Below are 26362 nucleotides of genomic sequence, written 5' to 3'. Positions count from 1 at the left end.
ATTCTCACCGAGCTGAGTGTTTTCTCGTCTGGGCAGCTCTTTGACCAGCGTCACGGCGTGCTCAGAAACCTCCACAGCTTCACGCTGCACCAGCTGACGGAGACACGCCACCACGGCCCGCCGCAGACACAGGAACGAGCTGCACAGGTGGGCCTGAGCACATGCATTTAAAAACAGGTTATTCTGTAGATTAAAGCTGAGCGTTTATAACAGGATTCATGCTGGTAAAGACGGACAGTGTTTCCTCCAGACCCAGAGACCAACACCTGAGTATTCCAGAATGATGTATTTTAATGAAAGTCTAAAAAAGCCCTATAAAAGTAGCATGAATCTCAGCTTCCAAAAGGATGTCTCCAAACAGGAAATCCACTACTGGGGAGTGAGAACTTTGTGTGACAGTTTCTATTGAGAAAGAGTGGAGTGTTGGCTTTTCAGGCGTTACAATTCTAGATTTGATTTTGCTTTCATCGTAGTTCAAGTCAACATCAACACAAACATGCAGGAAGTTGCAGGATTTTGATAAAGCAGTGGCCTGATGTTGTTAAACTGCAGCAGTTTTTCTGAACTACTGGAATCAAATCAGAAGTATTATGGAAAAAGTAATCAAAGTGCAGATTCATTATAGTTTTGTCACTCTGTGCCTAAGACCTGAGACTATTGAGGGTCTTTCAAATAAATACCTGTTTAGTATTTCAATGTTAGCAAGTAAAAAAGCTCTCACGAGAAAATGGATGTCATTAGTAGCACCCACAGTCGAGAGTTGGTTTGATGTGACCCATGATATTTTCACTTGCAGGCTTAGACTCGAACAAGAGAAGTTTGTAAGTTGTTGGACACCTTAGACTGGGTATATCTAATCATAGAATCCTACTTTAACTGATCATAAACGAATTTGTGTCACTCCCCCTTCTAATATTTTGTGAAGCTACTCAAGAGTACATAGTTGTCTGATTTTGAAACATCTGTTGAAAAAAAAATTGATTTAACTCAATATAAGTGTGTTTTTTTATTTGTTTATTATTAGTATTATTATTATTATTACTATTATATTTATTTATTTTATTTATTATTATTATATTTACATTATTATTGTATTTATTTGTTTAATTATTTATTATTATTATCATTATTATTTTATTTATCTATTTTTATTATTTATTTATTTATATATCTATATTTATTTATTATTATTATTATTATTATCATTTACTTTTTATTTATTATTATTATTATCATTATTTTTTTTAAATTATTTATTTACTTCTTTCTTTCTTTCTTAATTATTATTTTTATATATGTATATATATATTTATTTGGTGCGTGTTTTGTGAAAATGTCCCATGGGTTGAGGACTTAGATCTGATTATTACCTTCGCCAAGGAGGTCATGTGATCAGGTGGGTTTGTTCGTTTGTTCGTTAGTTTGTTAGCAACATAACTCAAAAAGTTGTGGAGGAGCTTCATGAAATTTTCAGGAAATGTCAGATAAGGAAGAACTGATTAGATTTTGGGAGTGATCCGGATCACTGTCTGGATCCAGGAATTTTTTTAAAGGATTCTGTACTATTGGGAGATAGGGCTAATGTCGGAGGTCTGCGCTGTTACCACTTTACACCAGGAGATGGCGGACATGAGTAACTTCAATCCCAGCAGCATTTTGGGTTTGTTTCTATTCAAAGTTTTGGAGTTCATAGAGTTTGAAAGACGCACGCCCAGCCAAGGAGACGAGTCAGAGCATAACAGAGAGAAAGACAGCGAATTGTAGCGAGAATACTCACAATGTTGGGAGGAATAGAGAAATATTCACCCTCTGCCATGACTTCCAGTCGTCTGGTGAGACCATGGGTGAGACTGTCAGTGCATCTGTTGGCACCAGCGGGCAATGCTTCCGCCATGACAGTCCACACGTAGCGAAGCCAATGCTTTACCTCACCATATATCCACCCCACTGGGGAGGGAGTAATCGGCTAATGCCGTGGTGGGGGGTACATGGGGACGGATCCAGGAAATTTTTAAAGGATTCTTCACTATTGGGAGATAGGGCTAATGGTGGAGGTCTGCGCTCTCTGAGTGCTTTTCTAGTTTATTTACTGTAGTACTGTCAAATGATTAAAATTCTTAATCAGATTTTTCACAGGGTTGCTGTGGATTAATTTCGATTAATCATGATTAAATATCATTCATTTTTAATCTAAATTAATCGTGTTTCATTTTGCATAAGCAAAAAGACTCAAGAAAGAAGACTGTTCCGTCTTGGTTTTTTTTTTTTTGGTACTTAAATTTCCCATCAAGAGGGCCAACGTGCTGTTCAGCGTCTTCCATTTCGAGTTAGTTGGTCACTACCGGATCAACGGCCCATTTGCGCATGCACGGCGGCATGCTCAGTGGTGACCCTACTTGGACAAACTGCCCGAAATGCGTTGCCAGAGACGTTTCAGGGATTTTGAATTACATTAAAGTTTCTAATCAGATTAATCATGATGATGGATTAATCCGCATTAACGCATCAATTTTGACAGCCCTAATTTATTATTATTATTATCGTTGTGTCGCATACATCCTTTTTGGCTCAGTTTGTTTTGTTTTTCTGAAAAAAAAAAAAAAGGAACAGGAAGTCTTGTGGCCAAGTTGTGATGTGGAATGTTATGGCTCTGTTCTTAATAAAAACCTAAATAACAAAACTGCAAACTGTTTAACAAAATCAGGCCACTTCCTGCATGTTTGTGCTGATGTGTCTGTAGATGAACTCAGAAATTAACGTCTTATTTCTCTTCATCACTGCTCTGTCTGCAACTAGCAGTGCGCTCTCTCTCTTTACTTGATCTTAAAGTCAGTCGCCCACTTTCTCTCTATCTCCTCGGTGCAGTAAATATGACAGTGAATGTTTTTTCTTCCATGTGTTTGGTTCTCTTCAATGCTATAAACGTACATATAATGGCTATTTAATTGGGATAAGAAGCACGCAGTATTGAAAAAGTATGATAGCTCCAAAACAACTGACATCCTTTTTATGCAGGCAATAAAAACTAATTTTCTGCTTGCATTAATCTGAAGTTTTGTTAACATTTACACATCGTCAGATTCAGGAAATTAAATGTGTTGAAGCCCAGAAGGACAGGCCGGTCTGTGGAGTATAAATGCTTCTATCAGCTTAATTGAACGGTTCTTAATATCAAATAATGATGAAGTGCAGAATAATTAAAGATCATTTCATTAAATCTTCAGGACAGATCTCAAAATCATTCTAAATGGTAATGGTATTATGCATTTTATGGCTCTGTCTGGAGAAAACAGAGCAGTTTCACTGTTAAAGGACACAGATTAAAGGGTTAGGAGGCTGCTGAGGCAAAGTAAGTTAAACAAAAGAAGAGTTGTGTTGTTGTGTTAGCAGCTAGTGTGACGGTAAACTGCCACAGAAAAACCAAGAGACAAAAAGTGAAAAAATATAGAATCAAACCAACAGAAGAGTTAATAGTGCACAAGGAAAACTGTTAAAAAGCGGAAAACTGTTAAAAAGCTAAAATAAAACTGCTTTCAGGCTCCACAATACAAGTATAAGTGTGTTAAAAGAAGAGAACTTGGACCTATCAACAGAAAAGTGTTTCAGGCTTCATAATCCAAAAATTGATGTGTTAAAAAAAGGAAGAAGTGTTTCAAAAAGCTCCACAGCAACAGAAAAGTGTTAACTCTTTAAGAAAGCGAGGCAAACAGCAGCTTTAGAGGACCTACCAACGTGGAATAGTCCAACAAGATCTCCTGTAAGAAACACAAGGTCAGAAACACTCAGACTCTGCTGACTGAACATGGAGCAAACCTCAGAAACTCAGACACAGAGTGCATGAAAACACATTTTACAGCAATTTTCTGCAGATATGTAGCTGTCCAATCCCACCCCCAGGTGTATCTCAGGTGTACTCACACACAGTGCAGGGACGAGGTTGGCTAGGTTGACGTGAGGAGGAGAGAACATGTGAAGCTGCTGCAGACAGGAGATGGATCTGGCCTGAACCAGGCAGTCTGGACCGTCCTGCATCACGCCGCAGCCCACCAGACAGCTGGAGCGCAGACTACAGACTGCTGCACCCTCACCTGGAGAATACACACGTATGCATTCATTACACCTGCTGTAACAACACCTCACTGCTGCACCCTCACCTGGAGAATACACACGTATGCATTCATTACACCTGCTGTAACAACACCTCACTGCTGCACCCTCACCTGGAGAATACACACGTATGCATTCATTACACCTGCTGCAACAACACCTCACTGCTGCACCCTCACCTGGAGAATACACACGTATGCATTCATTACACCTGCTGTAACAACACCTCACTGCTGCACCCTCACCTGGAGAATACACACGTATGTATCATTACACCTGCTGTAACAACACCTCACTGCTGCACCCTCACCTGGAGAATACACACGTATGTATCATTACACCTGCTGCAACAACACCTCACTGCTGGACCCTCACCTGGAGAAACACAGTTGTATTGCTAAGGACTGAAGAGGAGGGACGTGAACACTGCTTGAGGACAGCAGGTAGAGTTAGAAAGTAAATCCTAGACGTCTCCTGTCTTTTTAGAAACTGTTGTAGCTGTGCAGCACGGGTCCATTTTATCTCTACAGTTTATGTGGAGGGAAGAGGGTCATTGTTGGAGTCTTAAAAATAATAAAACATCCTCAGAAGCAGGATGGACTCCTAAAATCACCCTGAAACTCGCCCATAAATCTCCTCTTTTTGTTTTCATGCATGCCATGGGTGGTACCTTGCAGGTCGGGGCCCAGGCAGGTGATGAGGGCGTGGAGGCAGCGTCCCAGGCTGTGGTGCACCTCCGGGTGAGTGGGCGGAGCTGACAGCAGTAGGCGGAGAACCAGGGTGAAGGACGGCTCGGCATGGGCACGATAGAGACCGCCAGAGAGGTCGATCACCAGAGAGAGGCTGTGGAGGGACCAGGTCTGGACAAAATACACAGATGAGGATGTTAAAAAGTAGAGGCTGATTCAGAGTTTAACTCAGACTCAGTAATACAATCCTGGTGTTTACCTGGACCTCAGGTGAGGTGCTGTCCTGGCTCAGGGTGAACAGCACGCCCAGGCAGGTGGACAGGTGTTGAGGGGAGCTGATTCCTCCGGTGTAGCGGTACAGCGCCCCCAGAGCCAGAGCATAGCCACTGCGAGAGGCTGCATCCCGAGCCGTCTTTAGTCTGTGAGGGATAAGCAGAAACACAGGAGTCACTGGAAGGCGGATCAGTAGATCGACTGATTGATTTAAGGGGTCTTTATTTATTCCTGGACCTAGATCTGGTTTAGAGAATGTAAGTCAGCCTCCTTCACACAGATACCAGCCACAGGACTAAACATGATAAAATGACAACAGCACTCTATCCTCCAAAAGGGTAGAAACAAGATAAAAAACTAGGCAAATAAAAGGAAAAGAAAAATATAACAGATGGGTGTGAATGTGGTACACTAGGACCAACGCCTGGTCTAAAATTACCAGTGGAGGGTGTATTCTAAGATATTATAGGACCCCGCAGCATCTTTAATGTCTAGCCTCTCCTCACGTATCACCGCAATGCATACGTCAAAGCAAAAAAAAAAAAAAAAAACTCACCACGACCTCTTTGGGCAAATATAAAAATTGAAAATTGCTACAAAGTTTAAGACCTTTTTTAAGATTGATTTTGGGGCTTTTTATGCCTTTAATGACAGAGGACAGAATCGGAAAGAGGGTTGAGAGAGCTGGCGAGAAACATGCAGGAGAGTGCTACAGGCCAACCGTGTAGAGGGGGCACACCTCAAACCACTACGCCACCTGTGCCCCAGTTTAAGACCTTTTTTTATTTTCTGATTAATTGATTTATGAACTTTTAATAGTTGGTAGCAGATGGTGGTTAAAAACGCAGATATAATCGATGGCCTACCCAAATACTGTCTGAATGTGGGAAACACTGAAAGATTACAAGCAAGGGCTCTCCATGACACTGACTACCCTTGACCTTTGACCCTCAAAATCTAACCAGTTCATGCTTGAATCTTGGTGGATGCTTGCGCAAAGCCTGGAGAAAATCTCTCAAAGCATTCTTAATGCTGCCGGGCAACCAGAGCAGCTAGCAGCAAGAAAAATGCAGGTTTGTAGTGTTTTACACAATTAAGATGAGAACATTTGTTGAAACCTGTGAAAACAAAGAAGAAGGATGGTCCAGGACACCTTTGAGAGAAAGAACGGGAAATTTCCATCAAGAAAAACCCAAAAAAGGTGAAAAAGAAGACCTCAGTTTAGGGCTGAACGATTTGGGAAAATAATCTAATTGTGATTTTTTCACCCAACGTTGCAATTGCAATTCAACATGTGAATATTCTTCAGGTTCCCTGATCTTAAAAACCATTCTACATTATACTGTACAAAGCTATTTCCCCCAGAAATTTATATCGAATCTCCCAAAATCTACAAATAAATGTTCCAAAATTCTAAAAAAAAAAACTAAAAATTAAAAACCTGCCCCACCACCCAAAAAATCTAATTAAATTCCCCAAAAAATTCAAATAAATTCCTCAAATTTTCATAAAAATACTAAAAAAAAAAAAAAAAAAATCATAGCAACCACCCACAAAAATCAAATCAACTTCTTAAAAATTTACAAATAAATTTTTTCTAATTTTCATGAAATTACCAAAAAGTTTCAAAGCTATTTCCCGTAGAAATTTATATCAAATCTCCCAACATCTACAAATAAATGTTCAAAAATTCTAAGAAAATAGCTAAAAATTAAAAACTTGCCCCACCACCCAAAAACATCAAATCAAATTCCCAAAACATTTCCTCAAATTTTCGTAAAAATACTAAAAAAAAAAAACGAGAACAACTTCTTAAAAAATTGCATATTAATTTCTCACGTTTTCATGAAATTTCCTGAAGGCTTCAAAGCTAATTCTCCAAGAAATTTGAATCGTTTCCCAAAATTTACAAATGTTAAAAATTTCCATAAAAATACCTCAAATTTTCAAATCAAATTCCCAAAAATTTACCAATATTTATCACATTTCCAAGAAGATACTTTAATTTTCTAATGCAAGACCACCCCCACAATTCAAATCAAATTCCAAAATATGTCAGAATAAATTTCTCAAATTTCCGCAAAAATATCTAAAAATTTCTAGCAAAAATCCTCCCAAATTCAAATCAATCTAACAAAATGTCTTAATGCAATTATTTTGTCCTATATTTCATATTTGATCTGAATTGTAATGGAGTGACAATTTTTTGATTTCTTATTTTGAAGAAGGCAAAAATATATAAAAAAAACAAGGAAAGTAGGAACTTTTGTCAATTATTCTAGAAAATATTGGCACTTGAATGTTTGCATTAAGTGTAGAGCAAAACACCTCTGCTTAAAAAAATATATTAAACTGCTATTTTAAAACACATTTCAGGTCAAAGAAATATTGCACTGTCTGCAATTTGGAAATTGCAGTAGGTCACATTGTGATTTAATCTACATTTCGATTAATTGCCCAGCCCTACTCAGTTTTAACTACAACTCCTGGCTAGCTTAAAAGCTAACAACAACTGCCAGTAACACTGGAACACTGCCTGATCATGATGGTCACTAAGATGGAACGGATATTTCTTTTACAGAAATAAATAAAGAATAAAAAGAATAAAGATGGAGACGAACCATCAGTGGAAGATAAACAGAGGAAAGGAAGCTGAATTACTGGAGATGAATAACTTCTTTATCTAACTGAGGGCTGCTATAGAACATGTCTAAAAAATACAACAAATGTTAAAGAAAGACGGCCTAGATCTGAAAAAGCTGATCTACTGCAGACACAGAGCAAAAATAAAGTCGAGCAGAAAGAACAAAATCGAAAAATGAAAACAGCAAACACTAACATTCCATTACCACATGCATGCATCTGTGGGTTTGACCCCTGACCTCCGTAGATCAGCCTCTTCCAGTATCAAAGACAGCAGTGCTGTTGTTTCTGACCCTGTTTCCTCCTGAAGATCTTTTTCAGTTATTCTGGCCTGTAAACTCTCTCTGAGACATTACTTCACTTGCTTTTTCAGCATTTTTCTGCCCTTGTTGAGCTATTTTTAAGCGGTTTCCTGTCAGAAGCATCCCAGCATCACTGACTCACCAGATAAAAACACTCTGTGGTATATTTGGCTCCTGTCCTTAACTCTGTTATTTTCAGCTTCTCTGGACTATTTCTGCTACTGCAGGGAGTATTTTTGGATCTCTGGTTGTCATTTCAGGAAAACAATATTCAGACTTTTATTTCAAATCACAGAATCTCCTTCAGGGCTGATAATGTTAAATATTATTATTTCGCTGCTATTTAAGCAGGACTTCTGCTTCTCTTTGCATGCGAAATATCATAAAACATGGCTTTAACACTTAAAGAAACATCTACCATCAGCTGCAGAAGTTCTCTAAATGATGTGAGGCTAAATGAGCATTCACAAAGATCCTCTCCTGCTGTGAGAGCCCACTCTGAACACTAACAGAAGCATCTTTAAAGGATAAAATAAAGCTTCAGCTACATGCACAGCTTTATTTGTTTAGTAATGTTGTGTGATGTTTTGATGGATTCATGCTCCTCCACACCAGTCTTCTGCAGGATGTTTCATTCTTTTAAAGCTGCATAATTTTAGATAAAATAAAAGAGAACATACAATTTAAAACAACAACCTCAGTGTCCCATCAACCCACCTGTCAAAGCAGAGCAGAGAGACAGAGACGGTGAACCCGGGGTCTCCGACCACCTGGACCAGACGGGCCAAACCTTCAGCAGCCAGGCAGCGCAGCAGAGGACTGACACTCTCCAGCGCCCCCGTCAGGAGAGACAGCGCTGGAGCACGGATCTCCTCCGGGCCGAGAGAGCCTCGAACGCCTCCCTGGTGCTGAGGAGGAGGACAGAGGTCTCTGCATGTTAGCTAGAGGTGTTATTTCAGCGTGTGAAGGAGATCTGCTGCTCCAGAGTGGACCAAAACAACACCCTGGGCCGGTCTGAGATCTCCCTGAGATCTGTCTGCTCTGAGGTCGGTGTTATCAGATTTGGTCAACTAAACAGTTTCTAAAATCATTAGAAACCACTGATAAATGCCGCTCCAGTACGGCCACACACTGATTTAACAGCACAGGAATCACATTTATCAAACCTAGACACTTTAAAACTCTGAAAAACAAGCAATAAAGGGAAATACATGAGTGGAAAAAGAACAAAATTCATGAGTAATGTTACAGAAAAACCATGAAGAAATAAAAAAACACATTCACTGGAGAAGCATCAGAACAAACACTGAAACAGTGAGAACACGGCAAAACCTCCGGACAAAACAAGCACAGCAGCATGCATACTGGGACGGTTTAATCAGGATTATCCTGTTGTTGGAACCGTGGAAAGCCAAAACTGCTCTACCACTCAGCTGTTAAAAAAATTTAATATACAAATAAAGTGGATTGGATTAAAAAATACAGAGTTTATCATTTAAAAATATGAAGTATCAAATCCAGAAATACTGATCATTTAGATCAGGGGTGTCAGACTCAGTCACAGCAGGGGTCAGATTCTGAATTTAGGTCTAACCTGAGGACCTAACAGGGTCAAGATTTAAGCATAAACTGCCAACCTAATTTTCAACAGTAATGAACTATGGAAAAAAAACCCTGACAAATTATGATAAATGATCTTGAAATTAAAAAAAAGTCAAAATTATAAGTTTAAAGGTTCAAAAAGTCAAACTTATTGGTCCAAGAGGTCAGAGCTCTAAATTATAAGACAAAATGATGTTTTTATGAGGCAAAGATATGAGATAAAATTAGAAACATTGAGTTTTAAAGGTCAAAATATAAGATGAAATTTGAAACTGTGAATCTTAAAGGTCAAAATATGAGACAAAATTTCAAATCATGGATTTTTAAAGGTCAAAATATGACTTCAAAATTAAAATTGTGAATCTTAATAGTCAATATATGAGATAAAGTTTGAAAAAATGACTCAAGGTCAAAATATGAGAAAAATAATCGAAATCATGAGTTCAACAAATCAAAATATGAGTTAAAATTCAATATTGTGACTCTTTAAGGTCAAAATATGAGAGAAAAGGTCAAAGTAAGAAGTGGACATGGACAAAATATTAGATAAAATGTAAAATAATAAGTTTAAATGATCAAAATATGAGTTTAAATTTTAAATTGTGAGTCTTATGGTCAAAATACAAGAAAAAATTAAAAGAACTGTAAATCTTGAAGGTGAAAATGTGAAATAAAAGTCTGAATCATGAGTTTCCAAGGTCAAAATATGAGATAAAAGTCAAGACAGTGAATTTAAAGGGTAAAATGTTACATAAAAAGTTAAAATTATGAATTGAAAAGGTCAAAATATGAAATAAAAATACTAAATCATAAGTTTACCAGGTTACTGTGAGATGTATATCTGAAGATATGAAATGAAAACACAAGCTGATGTGTCCAGACTTTTTATCGAATTATTTTTACCCTTTTTTAAAATCATCAAAGTTAAAGAACATTTTTATACTGGAGGAAATCCACAGACCTCATACTGGTGGGCCTGTTATAATAAATATGATATGATCATGCGGGCTGGAATAACTGTACCACAGGCCGGCTTTGGCCCCCTGGCCTTGAGTTTGATATCCCTGATTAAGACAGGTGTAGTACCTTGAGCAGACTGCAGAGGGCAGCACAGACGTGTGTCTGAATGGTCTGCTGGCGTTGACCCTTCAGCTGGTTCACCGTTTCTACAAACTGCTCCAAAATCTTCACCCTGAAACAGACAGAGTGGATGTTTCATCACAGCATCATTTAAAACGTTCCTATAATCGACTCTGCCAAAGACACCGTCAGCTTTATTATTTAAACACCTTATATCATGAACTCAAACACTGGAACTCTCTAAATCAGTGGTCCTCAACCTTTTCAGCCCGCGACCCCTAAAATAAAGGTGCCAGAGACCAGGGACCCCCAGGGAGGTCAGCAAAATCCTGATCTATTGTAAAGTTAAGCTGTGATATCCATATTTTATATTTAACCATTTCAAAGAAACAATTATCTTTATTTATTCATGTTTCTAGCAGAAAGCCTTCTTAAAAATTGAAATCCTTTTTGTCAAAAAAAAAAAAAGTAAAATTTGCTAAAATAAGTTAATAATGGCAAAGAAGTGGTGGAAAATGTGGTGAAGTTGGATTTTAAAAGTAGCAGAAATGGATTTAAGTGGCAAAAATGTGCATAAATAGCAGTAAAAGGGAGTTAAAATGTGGCTGAAATGGCTTTAAATTAGCATAAATGGGTGGAAATTTGGTCAAATGTGATGGAAAATGTATATAAACTCGCAAAAAAAGGGTTAACTGAGGGAAAAAAAAGGCAGAGATTGGCAGAAATTGGTTAAACTACCAAAACTAGGCATATCAAATGATGAGATCTGGTTAAAATCTGAAAAACTGGGTGTTAAAAGGGGTCAATAGTAGCAGTTGTAGGTTAACAGAGGCAACATTAAGCTAAAGTGGTTAGAATTGGTTTAAAAGTGGCAAAAACAGGCAGAAAAAAGTGGTGGAAATGGTTTTAAAATTGACAAAATTAGGGGTTAAATGGCAAAAATGGGTTCAAATTGGTGTGAAAAAATGATGAAAAGGGATAAAAAATGTGACAAAATTTGTGTAAAGTGGCAACAGTGTAATTTAAAAAATATAAGTAGTTTTTTAGGGCATCTGGAGACCCCGTCTCAGTGTCTCGCGACCCCAAAGGGGGTCCCAACCCCAAGGTTGAGAGCCGCTGCTCTAGTGTGGTCTTTCTTTAAAATCTGAACATGATCCAGCTTTTAAATGATAAAAGATAACAGTTCACACTTTACTTCATTGTCTCTACACAGTAATGCATAGCTAAAGCTATTTTACATCATCAGGAGCTTTACGTCGACTGTTGATGGTCAAATGTGGGCGTGTTGAAGAGTAGGGAGCAGATCCACCTGCCACACCCAGGTGGATTTTCATTTAGAAATGATATAAAGATGTAAAAGTAAGTTAAACATCTAATACTATTCCTGCTAAAATGTCGACATTACAGCCCACACGTAAGAGTCGGGCTTTAACAGTCCCAGGCGAGTTACCTCTGAGGGGGGATGATGTGGGGGAAGAGAGCTCCAAAGAGGCGGACAGTGGCGGCGGTCAGAGCAACAGGAGGAGGAGAAGGAGCCGGTACTTCCTCGCTCCGCTCACACAGACTGAAGGCGTTGTTGTCCAGAGATCCTCCTCCCACGCTGCTGCCGTGGAGCTGAAAACAAAAAAACATCCAAAAGCTTTAAAAACTCTCCTCCCTGCACAGGACTGATGGATTTCTCAGACCAAAGTCCTGCTGACATCCCGGTACCTGTTCCTCGATGTATCTGTGGTCTGTGTCGTGGAGGGCAGGGCCGACCAGAGGCAGGTCGTCATGGTGACAGAGAGGAGGCAGCAGGGTGAGCTCTGAGCACGCCTGGTTCAGGTTCTCCTGACCCGACAGATCAGTCACCAGCTGGTTCATCACCAGACCGAAACTCTCTGCAGGAAGACGAGAAAACAATCATTGCAACGGGAAACGCTGATATTCAAAGAAAAGACACGAATATTACTGAACTCTAGACCAGTGATGTTCAACGTGGGACTCTTTTATGTCTTCATTTGAAATATTATTCTTTTAAACTTTCACCTCAGAAATGTTTCATTGCAAGTTACATTAACCAGTTTGTTTCCCACACGTGTAGAGTAGGTTTGAAATGGTCAAACTTAATTCTCAACCTTTATTTTTTGCCTTTTCCCCCATTTTCTGCCACTTCAATCAATTTCTGCTGCTTTTAGCCCATTTTTAAAAACTTCTTTTAGACACGTTTCAACCATTTTTTCCTTTTTACATCAATTTTAGCCACTTATATCCTGCTTCTGCAATTTTTCACCTATTTTCTGCTTTAGCCATTAAATGCAACTTTTACCCCATTTTCCCACCTTTAAACAGCCTTTTTCGCCCACTTTAGTCACTTTTCACTTATCTTTTGCTGCTTTTTGACCACCTTTAACTCAATTTTTTGTGACTTTGCACCCATGTTTGCCACTTTTTACCCTGTTTTCTCCATTGCATGCCTATTTTGCCCCTTTTCCCCTGTTTTTTGCCACTTTAAATCCATTTCTGTTGCTTTTAGCCCATTTTTACCACTTCTTTTAGCCTTTTTTCAACCATTTTTGCCCCTTTCATCCTATTTTTGCCTCTACTCATCAGTTTTAGCCACTTTTATCCTGCTTCTTTGCAATTTTTCATCCATTTCTGCTGCTTTTAGCCCATTTTTACCACTTCTTCTAGCCATTTTTCAACCATTTTTGCCACTTTCATCCAATTTTTGCCCTTTTACAAGGTTTTTTGCCACTTTTATCCTTTTCTTAGCAATTTTTCGCCCTTTTCAGCTGCCTTTTGCCCCATTTTCCCACCTTTTTACAGCTTTTTTGCCCATTTTAGTCACTTCTCAACATTTAGATTGTGGCTCTTGCGATGGCATTTTTCAACAATCCCATAACTGCTGTGGTTTCTAAACAAGTTTTAATGTTGCACACTCTTAAAGGTGGAACCAGACAGCCCAGACAGAAAATATGAAAATGACTTTAGTTTAAAAGCTTCATCTTTTAAAGAGCCAGCATGTTTGGACCATCGAGGTGTCCATTGGAGCTGACGATGAAAGGATGAGACAATCACACACAGAAGGGCTGATGTGGATGAAAACAGAAGCAGTGGGGGGGGGGGGGGTGCTGTTACCTTGGTAGGTGTGAGGGGGCAGCAGAGAGAGCAGCTCGTAGACTCTCAGTCTGTAGACCACCGACATGCTGCGGACCGAGCTGCCATAAGACCTGAAGAGGGCGGGCAACCTGGTGAGAGATAAAAATGACCCAGACAGACAACGACATGGAGGTTACAGTCAGCAGGTCAGTCATGTGATCCTAAGGACTGAGGGGAAGCAGGAAGTGGAGATCAGCAGTCATGAACCAATGGTAACGTAGTAAAGTAGCCTGTTTTTATCTACGTTTGTGATTCTATTTCAGCTCTCTGCCTTTATGCGTCTCTGCTTTCAGGACTTTAAATAAGCTCTGTTTTTCTCTCAACATGACTGGTCACACAAGTGTAAACCACACAGACGCTGTGGCGTTTTCTCTGTGCTGAAATCACTTCCTGCCCCCCATCTGGACTTCTTTACGGTGATGTGAAACAAACAACAAACAGCCTATAAACATATTCTATCTTCATCTATTCTGCAGAAACACAGGAGTTTCACACTCAAACATTGTGGGACTGACTTGGTTAACAGGGCGACGGCGCAGGCCAATGGTGTGAGCAGACGGCTGATGACGTCATCAGTGACCAGCTCTCTGCAGTGCAGCAGCAGGTTCTTCATCGCTGTTTAGACACAGAAACAGACATTTTCCTTCTTATTCTGAAGCTTAAAATGATCAGACCTTTGGGCCACTCTGAGGACAGCCATGTTGTTGTTTAAGCTCTAACGCAGCAGTTTTTCTCAGTTAGATTCTAATTTTCCTTGAAAGTGTTACAGATGTACGTACGAGGAATCAAAACTGAAAGCTGAGTGTCGTGATGAATGAAAACTGTCTTATGTGCTGCAGAGAAAACAGAAAGTGCGGCAGACATGATGTGAACTGACCACTGAGCGCCCCAGCTCGTCCCTCCAGTGTAACCTGCCACGTAAAGTAGTCCCCTCGCCGCAGCTCCATCTCCTGCTCTCTGAGGGAGGCAGGGAACACACAACGCCACAGGAGGAGGAGGCGGGGGAGGTGGTGCTCCACCACAGCTGGACCTGAACAGACGCAAAAAAGATGAATCAAACTTTACCATTTAAATTTGAAAAAGCATGCTGGGATTGGTCCGAACCATTAAGGTTAAAAATGTTGTGAAAATGGTCCTAAAGTCGAGATACTCAGCTTGCCCTAGATCCATGAGAAAGTCCCTTATCTAGACCACCTATAAGGGGGATAAAGGAGAGAGCTTTCTGGGACCGTGACAAATGGAGGGCCAAATCATCGTCCACTGTAAAGTTCAGCTGTGAAAACCCTATTTTATTTTTTAACCTGATTAATAACCACTCTTATCTGAGAAACAAACACATTATTTTATCTATTTATGTCGTAGTATATAGCCTTCTTCAAAATGTAAAGCCCTATTTTTAAACAGAATGGGTCAAAGGAGGATTTAAAGTGGCAAGAATGAGTGAGAATAGTGGATAAAATTTACAAAAATAGGTATTTAAAGTGGAGAAAAGGGGTTAGACGTGGCAAAAATGGGCAGAAAATGTAGTTTAATAGCATTTTATAAATGGAAAAAGAGGTTAATAGTGTTAAAATGTGTTTAAAGTGGCAAAAATGGGCAGAAAATGTAGTTAAATTGGATTTTATAAATGAAAAAAGGGGTTAATAGTGTTAAAATGTGTTTACAGTGGCAAAATGGGCAGAGGCAAAAATGTTGAAAATTGGCACCAAGAACGGCACCAATGCTACTGATCCCACTCACATACACTGATAGGATCATTAAAGTAGAACTAAGGAGGGCTCGTTCTCTGGGTCTGTCAGGGTCCAGCCAAACCTGCAATTATGCCTGACCCTTTTCGGAAGCCTACAGATGTGGTGCGTTGAATCTGTGAGCTGTCTAGCTAATCATGAAAGAACTGAATCTGCCTTTAGATCCCTGTTCTCAGGGCTTTCAACAAGTGCTGGCTGCTGCAAAACAGCTGGCCCGTCATTCAGCTGCAGCCTGGTCCATTGTTGGACGTTGCTGACTTAAAAGATAGTTGGAAGAACTTGTCACAACCTTCTAAATATGCCCACGGTCAGACGTACCAAGTGTTATGAGAGAGGAGACGAGCAGCCATCCAGCCTGAGTCCTCTGCAGAGAGATCCTACTGTTCTGAGAGGCTGAACGCAGCAGGTCTTCAGCCAGATCCAGGACCGCCTGCACACATGCATGAGCACGCATGAACACACAAAGATAGATATGCATGCACATGTGCAACAAAAACACAAGAGGACATCAACATGTATCTATTCTACATCTTTTTACTGCACTGTGGTTTTACTGTGGTGTTTATTGTATCTGGATACTGTTTTAACATTTCTTATTTTTTCCATTGTTTTACAGTCTTGTTTAGGACTTTCAGGCATGCATGCATGAGGCAAGTAAGCTGCCTGCAGGCAGGAAGGAGGATCAACACAATCCTGGTTGTATTCTGGATCACTTCAACTTGACCAGGATGAGCCTATTCCAGTGCATTTCTCCCTGATCATGAGGGAAATGTCACCCCATCTGATTATTTCTTAGTGTATCTAAAATAAGAATGCTGCAAATTCAAGCCTGACTCTCTACAGCTGATATAAAACAGCCTTTTATTAGTACTGAATGAAAACCAGGTGTGTAAAGCTACATAATCCAGTGTTTTTTACCCACCATGCCTTTGGTGTGAGGTATGCCCAGTGGACAGTGCTGCCCTGCGGCCACAAGAGCGGCGACAGCAGCACCGTACCCGGCCACAGCCTCAGGGGAAGACTTCAGCGACACCAGCCGCTCCACACAGCGATCCAGCAGCAAGGAACCCTGGGAAGGCATTGCCACCGCCATGCAGCGGAGGCACCAGGCGGCAGCCAGGGAGGCGGAGGCGGCGGGGTGGAGGAGGACGGAGATCACTGTGTCCAGGAGGGCTAAACAGGAAAAACAAACCAAAAACAACACAACATTAAAATACCTCCATATTTCCCTTTGGTCCAATTTTTAATCAACCATCACTTTAAGAGACTGGAGGAAGTCCATCTTTAGTCAGGGGACTACACAATAATAATAATAATAATAATAATAATAATAATAATATCTTGAATTTATATAGCGCCTTTCAAGAAAGCCAAGGACGTTTTACAGGAACACATAGCACATAATAGCAGCTCTGGTAAATCAGAGTTTTTATTGCTGCTGAATGTGCAGGTTTTCCTGCTGTGATCCTTCTCTGCAGCTCTCGTCTCCTGTGACAGAGCACAGATCTGCCTCTCTTCTCACACTTTCTCCGTCTATAAACTGGATGAATTTCTGTGTCAGTGTCAGACCTGTGCTGCTGTCAGTGATGAGGGGGGCTGCGGTGGATCCCAGTCCCTGTATGAGTCCTCCCAGTTCCAGCAGGCAGCAGACCAGCACGTGCTGGCTGGCTGAGACGTCTGCAGACGAAACTCTGGTCTCCACATTCCCGTCGCTCAGAGCTGCATCTGCATACAAATGAATACATCAGCATAAGAAAGACAAGAAGGCCAGCTCCATGATCATCCCTCCTCTAAGTGTTATTAGTATGATAACACTCCCTGTTTGCTCACCGATGGCTTTCTTTTGTGCCGCCACAGCAAGGCAGAGCTGTTTGGCGGCGTTGGTTTGAGCCTTCTCCCCCAGCAGAGACCCCAGGGTGCTTCTGAGGATGAAGGAGACGCAGCGGCGGGTCACCACGGCGTCAGAAGGCGTCTGTGTCGCCCTGCCGTGAGACGCCAGCTCCATCAGCAGAGACAGGAACGCCGGGAAGTTGGCCTCCAACCAGGAGCCGCCCAGGGTGGAGACGAAGACGACGCAGGCCTGAGAACGAGGAGGAGGGATGCGTCATTAGATATCTGAAGAGTGGCTAAACCCTCAGACCACTTCTTTCAGATAAAACCCCTGCATCTGACCTCAAATGTGAAATAACATGGTTTTCCTGAAATTAATGGATAATACATGGGCTTATTTCTTCTATGTGGTCATAAATCTTACCTTCATTACCAGATTAATCCATCTTTTGTTGCAAAAAAAGGAACATTACATTTGATTCTAGCTTCAGTACTAGATCAAACTCTAAAGTTTCCTGTGTAAAGGCAGGGTCAGCCAATCAGAGACGTCTCAGTGACACTATAGGATTGTGGGTAATGTAGTCCTGCTGGCTAAATAAACCATATGTTTCTCCCTCAGCCAGCTCGTGGTGAGTCTACCTTCAATGGTTCTGATGTCTAAAAAACAGCACATGAATGATGCTGTGGCTGATTAGGGACAGTAGGATGGAGGGAGTGGCCTTTATGAAATCAGAGGCATTAAAGACCTGATCGGGCTTCAGTTACACTTTTATTACCTTGTTGCCATGGCGACCCACCTGTGTGACTCCAATGCGGACGTCCCTGCTCACCGAGCTCGTCCCCTTCAGCATGTCCCCGCTTGCTCGGAGGAAACCCGCCCCGCCCCTCAGGAATCCGCCCGACAACAAATCCATCACCTCCTCCAGGGAGCTCCGATTCCGCCCACCTGGCCTGGGGGCTGCTGGGAAAAAAGACAGGGGCTTAAACAACAGCATAGAGATGGTCTGACACCCCTACAAGGATTTTCCAGGATCCCTCTCCTTTTTTTTCTTTTTTTACAGGATCAAGTTAAATTAAAGATTTTTTTTTTCTAGAAAAGAAAATGTGAATTTAAAGATACAGAGGTCATATTTGAGATCTGCAGATGCTCTGAAGCTGCCACACAAAATTAAGTTTTTTTAATCATCATTTGTTTGCAGATAGAGCTAAGACTTTCCAGTCCCCTAACTACAGAAACACAGAAGATGACCCTGTAATACAATACATATACATACAATACATAATACAGGGGTGGGAAAGTTCAGGACTGTTGGTCTCTAGGAAAAGTACAGGTACTCTGGTTAAAACTAACTGACGTAGAAGTAAAAGTACCAATCTGGGTGAATATCAGAGCTGCGCAATAAATCGCAAATTAGATTAACTCGCAATAAGGCCTGCTGCAATATTCTAATCGCAGACAGTGCAACATTTCTTTAATCTGAAATGTGTCAGAATACCAGATACATGTTTTATGCTCTACAGCAGAGTTACTCAACCAAAGAGCCAAGTGGTTCAAAATTACCTGTGCAAGAGCCACAATCTAAGTGGTGAAAAGTGGCAAAAATGGCTTGAAGTAGCATTAAAAATAAGTTAAATGTGGCAAAAATGGTCAAAAAGCAACAAAAATGGGTGAAAATGGGAAGGATAAGGGTCAGAAAGTAGCAAAAATGGGTGAAAAGTGACCAAAAAATGAGTTACAGGTTGCAAAAAGTGGTCCAAATGTGGTAAAAATGTGGCAAAAAATAAGTGAAAAGTGACTGAAATCAGCAAAAAGAAGTCAAGAGTGGAAAAAATGGGAAAAACATAGGAAAAAAGTGGTATTTAATGACAAAAGGTAGCTTGAATGGGTGAAAGTGGTGAAAAAAATGGTAAAAAGGGGCAAAAATGGCAAAAAGAAGTAATTAAAATTGGCAAAAACTAGGAAAAAAGTGGTATTTAATGACAAAAGGTAAATTAAATGGGTAAAAATGGGGAGAAAAAACTGAAACAGGGCAAAAATGGGATATAAGTGGTAAAAAAATGGGTAAAAAGTTACAAAAAAAGTGTTTTAAATGGGAAAAAGTGAAGTTAAAGGTTGCAAAAACAGGAAAAAAGCAGCAAAAATGTGTGAAAAGGGGCAAATAATGGGAGAAAACGTGGAAAATGGTTGGAAAGTAGCAAAAAAATTGAGTGAAAAGTGACTAAAATGGGCAAAAAGCAATCACAAGTAGCAAAAATGGGCAAAAAATGAGTAAACAAGTGGTATGTAATGGCAAACGGTGGCTTAAATGGATAAAAAGTGGGAAAAAAATTGTGAAAAAGAGCAAAAATGGGAAAATGGCAAAAAGAAGAGACAAAAAAGGAAACAAGTGATATTCAATGGCAAAAGGTTTTGCCACTTTTCTTATAAATAGAGTATCTTTGGTTTATGCAGAGTTTCTTTTGTGGATTTTTTTTTTTTTTTTTTTACAAAATCCTACTTTTCTCCCTCATGTATGTGTTTTTCTTATTCAAAACAAGAATAACAAAAAAAGATCGTCCCCTTCAATATAGCAGTTGATATCAAATTTGCCATATGAATGAAAATGGCTTATCTTTTTTAAAGTTATTTATTCCTAGTTTTATTTAACTAATATGGTGCTCTTATTAATAAAGAGTGATTTATTGCTTGTGTTTGTTTAACAACGCATAAGATGGGGAACCTAAAAATAACTGCACATTAAATCGCAATATTGGGAAAAAATAATCGCAGTTAGATTGTTTTTGCAAATCGTTCAGCCCTAGTAAATGTAAGTATTCAGGCTGATGGAAGCTCTGGCACACTGTTCCTGCCATAATCAAACTAACTCCATCCTCTGCTGGTCCTACCTGCGCTCTGTCTGGGCTCCACAGCAGCAGCCAGCAGAGTTCCCAGGAGTTTGGAGACAGAAACTCTCACGTTGTAGTTGGAACCTTCAAACGCTCTGAAGCAGAGAGTGGCCACGTTCTCCAGCTCGCTGCTCCACAGGAACACGGCCTCTCGCTGCAGCTCCAGCAGACACTGACGGAAACACAGAAATACGTGTTCATATTTCCTGCAGAAACATGCGGCTGCGTGGAGGGAAGACTGCTCTAAACGCTGATGGATGATTTGAAGTAGGATTCGTGCGTTCCTGGTTGTTGTTACCTTGGCGGCGGCGCAGCGTACAGCCATGGATCGGTCTGTCAGACAACCTCTCGCTGCCTTGTAGACGTCACGGTGACACGACACGGCGCTCACACCCAAACCTCGCAGGATCTTCTCCAAACTCAGCATGATCTCATACCGACCCTGAGACTGGCAGAGGGAGAGAAAGCTTCAACAGAAAAATCCAATCAGAAAGACCGAAACTACGTTCTGCAGGTATATCCGTGAAATGACCATTAGCAACACTCGTTTTGAAAGTTGATAACTCATGTGTGCAGCTGTCAGCGGTGTATTTAAGTCACCATAATATGAGATTTAGGGAGAGCAGAGGCTCTTTTCCTTGACTGGGGACACTGGAGGATATGTGTATATAAAATAAAAACTCATGGTGCTCTGAGCTGCTGACAAACCTCGGCGCTCTTCATCGCCTTCAGCAGGTTGGCCAGGGTGTCTTTGAAGCAGCCGACGAGCATCCGACCAAGCTGCTCGAACAGGGCACCGAGACACGCCACAGCCGCCCTGAAACAGACGTATTAACTCACTCATGATGTCATTTTACACCTTTTATTGTGAAAAAAGTGACAATCTTTTATTTTTTTGTGCTGACTTGACAGAAACGTTCAGCAATAACACTTGAAAAAATATTTAGAGCTCTTTTTTCCCATCCTCCCCTCCTGTCCTGAACACAGCGTGACTTACAGCCGCGTCGGGAGTCCCGACGGAGAGTCGTCTTTGCTGCGGATGATGTCATTGCACCTATCCACCATTAGGCTGGCAGGAACGGGGTCTCCCAGGCGGTAGAGCAGGGCCAAGCAGTGTGCCAGCAGCCATCGGGTGGGTGGGCCGGGGGAGCCAGTCAGAATGCCCGACAGCTGGTCGATGAGACGCCGCTGGTTGTGTTTAATGTCGGCCTGCAGAGAAGAAGCCATTCATGTTTGTAAGTCAGTCAGTAAAGAAAGCTGTCTATGAACGACGCCAGAGGGGTCAGAGTGCATTGGTCTATGGCAGTGATGCTCAATGTCTGGCTCTTTCCTGATTATCTGTGGCTCTCTTATATCTTAATTTTGAATATTATTACCCCAGGAAAACTTAAAAAAGGGAAACTTTTTTGCTCTTTTCACCATTTTTTGCCACTTTTAATCCATTTAAGCTACCTTTTGACACCACATTCCACTTTTATTCTACTTTTTGCCAGTTTTTGACACTATTTTTCATATTTTTGCCACTTTTATCCCATTTAAGCTACTTATTGTCATTAAAATCCACTTTTCCCATTTTTGACATTTTAATCATTTTTTTGTAACTTTTTACCTGTTTTTACCAATTTTATCCCATTTTTACTTATTTCAGTTTTTCTCCCCATTTTCACCCATGTAATTCAACTTTTGCCATTAAATACCACTTTTTGCCACTTTTATCCCATTTTTGCCCAATTAAGCTACATTAAATTCCACTTTCTTTCCACTTTTCTCTCATTTTAAACACTTTTTAGTAACTTTTTCACCCATTTTTCGACCACTTTTTTCCCATGTTTGCCCTTTTTTTTAACCATTTTTCACCCATCTATCCTACTCTTTACCATTAAATACCACTTTTTTTGCCAATTTTTGCCACTTTTATCCCATTTTTGCCCATTTAAGCTACATTAAATTCCAATTTTTTTTCCACTTTTCTCTCATTTTAAACACTTTTTAGTAACTTTTTCACCCATTTTTGGACCACTTTTTTCCCATGTTTGCCCTTTTTTTCCATTTTTCACCCATCTATACTACATTTTACCATTAAATACCAATTTTTGCCACGTTTTTGCAACTTTTACCCCATTTTTGCCCTTTTTCACCATTTTTTCAATACTTCTCATCCATTTAAGCTACCTTTTGTCATTAAATACCACTTTTTTCCTATGTTTTTTCCATTTTTGCCAATCTTGACTGCTTTTTGCCCATTTCAGTCACTTTTCACTTCTTTTTTGCCACGTTTTTGCCACTTTGGACCATTTTTTGTGACCTTTAACTCATTTTTTTGTGGCTTATCACCTTTTTTTTGCTACTTTCGGGCCCTTTTCCTTCCCATTTTCCCCCATTTTTGTTGCTTTTTGACCATTTTTGTCACCTTAAACTTATTGTTATAGCTACTTCAAGCTGTTTTTGCCACTTTTCACCACTTACACTGCGGCTCTTGCAAAGGTATTTTTCAACAGTTGTCTCTTCGGTTGAGCAGGGTTTAGTAACACTGGTCTATGGTTTTATTTGTTTTGCCCTTGCCTACCTTTGTCTGCTTTGTTGATTATTCTCTAATGTTGGGGTTACTGAATTAGAGGAATAAGGTTTTTCTCTGGCTTTTTCTTTTCCAAATTCTAATAAAAACTTTAAAAGTCGACGATTTTCAGGAGCATGGGAGAAACAGCTATGGAGGCGGGGCAGCTCTTACCCTGTCAGTGGCTGGGAGGAGCTTCTTCAGGTAGTTCAGCCATTCAAAGATAAACTCCGCCCTCTGATGTTCACCCAGCTGGTTGCACGCTTCCTCGTTCAGCAGGAGGCTGTGAGCTCGCTCCATCCTGACCTCTGGCAGCTCGTCCTCTTCGTCAGTGAGGATGAAGACGTCCGCTCTGATGTGTCATCTCTGAATCCTGTCCGACACAGAGGGAGAGGCTCGCGGTTAAAAAACAGTCATACTGAACCATATCATACTGATCCAGCTGACGTTTACAGATAAATATCAGTCCAGCCCTTTCCACTAGTCCTACCCTCTCATTTCACACGCTCACGTCTGTGTAGAGTGTCCTGACTTGTTGAATAGAGGGGCGGTGGCGTGAACATGGACCTTTAAACGTAGAATTTCCACTCTGGAGATAAAGCAGAATGCTTTGTGGATCATCTAAACTTAATACTGAGCAGCTCCTCTCTTAAAATAAAAACAATCCCTTTAAGAGTTCAGTATCTGGGCTGTTTTGTGCTGCGTTCACGTGCAGAAGAAACCGGAGCTCTGCAGCATCTCTCAGCTGTTAAAGAGCTCCGTGTCACGTGTTGGTGTGGGAAAAACTCGACCTGGAGCACAAACAGCAGTCTAAAATGGCCCGTGAAGAACCAAGAGAGCTCCAGGATCAGGAACAGACGGGCTCAGTGTTTCCGTCTATTCAGAGCCAACCGAGCGGATCGAACCGGAACTGGGCGAGAGAGAGAGAGAGAGCGAGAGAGAGAGAGAGGGCTCATCAATAATTCAACACCTCGACTCCTGTCCCCTCCAATAACACACAAAGACAGCGATCTCAAAGATGCTGGAGGACTATAAATAACCTCCTGTCCCACAGAAGAATAAAGATTCAGCGAGACGCTCCACTGCTTTAAGATTTAATCAAGACAACATCCTCCAAACATCCCACTGAAGTCTGAGAGCTTAGGCTTCATTAAAGACGCTGTTCACACTGAAATAATACACATCACAATGCTAACGTTGATGCTAGAGCTCATCACAGCGTCTTCAAGCTTCAACCTTTCAGGAAGAATTAAACATTGTGACAACCTAAGGGCAATAACATGAGTTTAATTCCACAAAACTTGGGCTCAAGACTAAGGATGTCTCATTGTCCCAAGTAGGATACAAACTGTGCTAATGATGAACAGAGATCCTCCCAGGGAGAGCAAAGGGAGGACAGGGATCTCTGTAAGCACAGATATGTATTAGTTCCATGTTTATGTGTAAAAACTGAGGATGCTCAATGTTGGATGTGTGCTGAGAACTAAAACACGCATCTTCATTCATAGTTGAGGCTGACATATGAATAAAGTTCACACCTAAAACTTCAGTCCTCAAAATGAACTTTTTCAGTTAAATTATGTAAAAGCCTGATGCTACCAACCAAAAAAACCCACATGAAAGCAGGGTTTAATGAGGTTCTCACTGAGGAGAGTCTTCATCTCTCCTCTCCTCCAGATCAGTGGAGGCTGCAGTGATGGTTCTCCTTCTAGAACCTTGTCCCATCTCCTCCAGGATCTCCGGAGCTCAGTCAGAGGGACCATCAGGTTCTTGGTCTCCTCTCTCACTAAGGTCCTTCTCCCCTGATGGTGACCAGCTCTAGAAGAGTCCTGATTGGTCCAGACTTCTTCATGTGAGATTCTGGAGACCACTGTTCTCTCTGGAACCTTCAGAGCAGAAGAAATGTTTCTGTAGTCTTCCCCAGATCTGTGCCTGTCAACAATCCTGTCACTGCAGCTCCTCTGACCTTTGACCCTTGGTTTCTGCTCTGATGTTATTGTCAGCTGTGAGGCCTTCTATAGAGAGGGGCGTGGCTTCAGAATCATGTCCAATCAGGTTAAATTAGGGGGACTCCAGTCAAGATGTAGAAACATCTCAGCAAAGACCAGAGACATGGAGGAACCTGAGCTACAACTACAGAGATGCTGGAAAAGCTCTGAATACTGAAGTTAGTTTTTTTTTTTTTTTTTTTTTTACTTTTTTTCATTTGCAAACATTTTTAACCCTCTGGACACCTTCAAGGCAAAAATGTACATGAACAAAAAATACTGCCATTAAATCAGCATACATCAATATTTTTTTCTACTTTTTTTCCTAAATCTCTTTAACAACTTCAGACCTGCTCAAAACTACCAAACATTCAATAATTCTCTGAATTTTAACCCTTTTAAACTCACACAAAACTCTCCATAATATAACAGCAAAAATAGAAGAATGTGGTGCATGGTCCTACAATGAGTAAACGGTTGAATCTGGTGGAATACGGTAAAAATGTCAAACTTCACTAGACTTCTTCACATTGAAATGCTGACATTAAAGAATGCATGATTTTATACTGCAGTGACAGTGAGATTAAAAAACCTGGTTTTAATGGAAGTCAATGGGGGCATTTTAGCCTCCAAGGTGTCCAGAGGGTATTTCTGATATTACAAAAAAAATATTAATGCAATCAGATCAATTTAGTTGCTAATCTTTGACCCATCCAAGACTCTCATCACCCCCAAAGCCCCATCTTTATGCTATTGATTATATGGAAAATAATTCACTTTTTATGTTTTTTTGTAGTTAAAAAATAAAATATTTCAAATAATCAAACTGGAATTAAAAGGGTTAAAATCTTGAAAATGATTTAATATTTGGTAGATTTGGGCAGGTTTGAAGTTGTGAAAGAGATTTATAAAAAAAAAAAAAGTAGAAAAAAATATTGATGTATGCTGATTTAATGGCAGTTTTTTGTGCATGTCCATTTTTGCCTTGAAGGTGTCCAGAGGGTAGAAAATCTGAGGAGGGCACAGGGGTTAAATTCTGTTTCCACTTGGTCCTGATGGGTCCTGAGTGTAAATTAAGGAGAGTAAGATGAATTTAAGCCATCAGGTTGAAACAAAGCTGAAGAAGTGAAGGGGCTGTGAATCCTCTCTGAATGGCCTGTATGCCCCACACTTTTACTCCATAAAGACCAGGTCTCTCCTGTCTAAGAACTGGTCTACCATTAGGATTATTATTCATAAGAAAACAGCAGGTTTTCTGCTGGTTGCCGGGTCAATCATGGAAAAGCAGATGGTAAAGAAATGAGGATAAGAGAGAAACTGTACATTTCACCACAGTCACAGCTGATCTGCTATAAATATGGACAGAAATCTTCGGACATATTAGTGACTATTTCAGCTGATAGATAACATTGAACACCGCTGATTCAGTTATAAAAGCTGGAGGAACAAAAGAACCAACTCTGAATGCCCAGAACAAACACTTTTGATGATTTGGTATCATTTTTTCACCTGGATCAGA

At 40.4% G+C, this 26362-nt stretch overlaps 1 protein-coding gene across 6 annotated transcripts in view; it reads right to left on the bottom strand.

Annotated features, from left to right (window-relative positions):
- The window catches only part of heatr5a (HEAT repeat containing 5a), a 45685-nt gene that overhangs the window by 15314 nt on the left and 4009 nt on the right, over positions 1-26362 (bottom strand). For 3 of the 6 annotated variants that reach the window (XM_041812881.1, XM_041812880.1, XM_041812884.1), the window contains exons 2-23: positions 23030-23228; positions 21299-21510; positions 21010-21118; positions 20600-20749; positions 20302-20473; positions 18213-18376; positions 17416-17665; positions 17155-17310; positions 16508-16758; positions 15904-16015; positions 14715-14867; positions 14353-14452; positions 13817-13926; positions 12407-12576; positions 12147-12310; positions 10703-10808; positions 8732-8922; positions 5056-5215; positions 4778-4967; positions 3919-4088; positions 3729-3755; positions 9-153 (exon numbers count right to left, since the gene is read on the bottom strand). In XM_041812881.1, the coding sequence (XP_041668815.1) occupies positions 9-153; positions 3729-3755; positions 3919-4088; positions 4778-4967; positions 5056-5215; positions 8732-8922; positions 10703-10808; positions 12147-12310; positions 12407-12576; positions 13817-13926; positions 14353-14452; positions 14715-14867; positions 15904-16015; positions 16508-16758; positions 17155-17310; positions 17416-17665; positions 18213-18376; positions 20302-20473; positions 20600-20749; positions 21010-21118; positions 21299-21510; positions 23030-23155 (3388 nt within the window). In that variant the 5' untranslated portion in view covers positions 23156-23228. Of the gene's footprint in view, positions 1-8; positions 154-3728; positions 3756-3918; positions 4089-4777; positions 4968-5055; positions 5216-8731; positions 8923-10702; positions 10809-12146; positions 12311-12406; positions 12577-13816; positions 13927-14352; positions 14453-14714; positions 14868-15903; positions 16016-16507; positions 16759-17154; positions 17311-17415; positions 17666-18212; positions 18377-20301; positions 20474-20599; positions 20750-21009; positions 21119-21298; positions 21511-23029; positions 23229-24458; positions 24742-26362 lie in introns of all 6 variants that reach the window. The other 3 variants (XM_041812883.1, XM_041812885.1, XM_041812882.1) reach the window with 2 other exon arrangements.

Source organism: Cheilinus undulatus, linkage group 18, assembly GCF_018320785.1.
Source record: "Cheilinus undulatus linkage group 18, ASM1832078v1, whole genome shotgun sequence".
In the NCBI taxonomy this organism is placed as follows: Eukaryota; Metazoa; Chordata; class Actinopteri; order Labriformes; family Labridae; genus Cheilinus; species Cheilinus undulatus.
The sequence above is the reverse complement of the archived record's forward strand: the minus strand, read 5'-3'. Positions and strand labels throughout refer to the sequence as shown.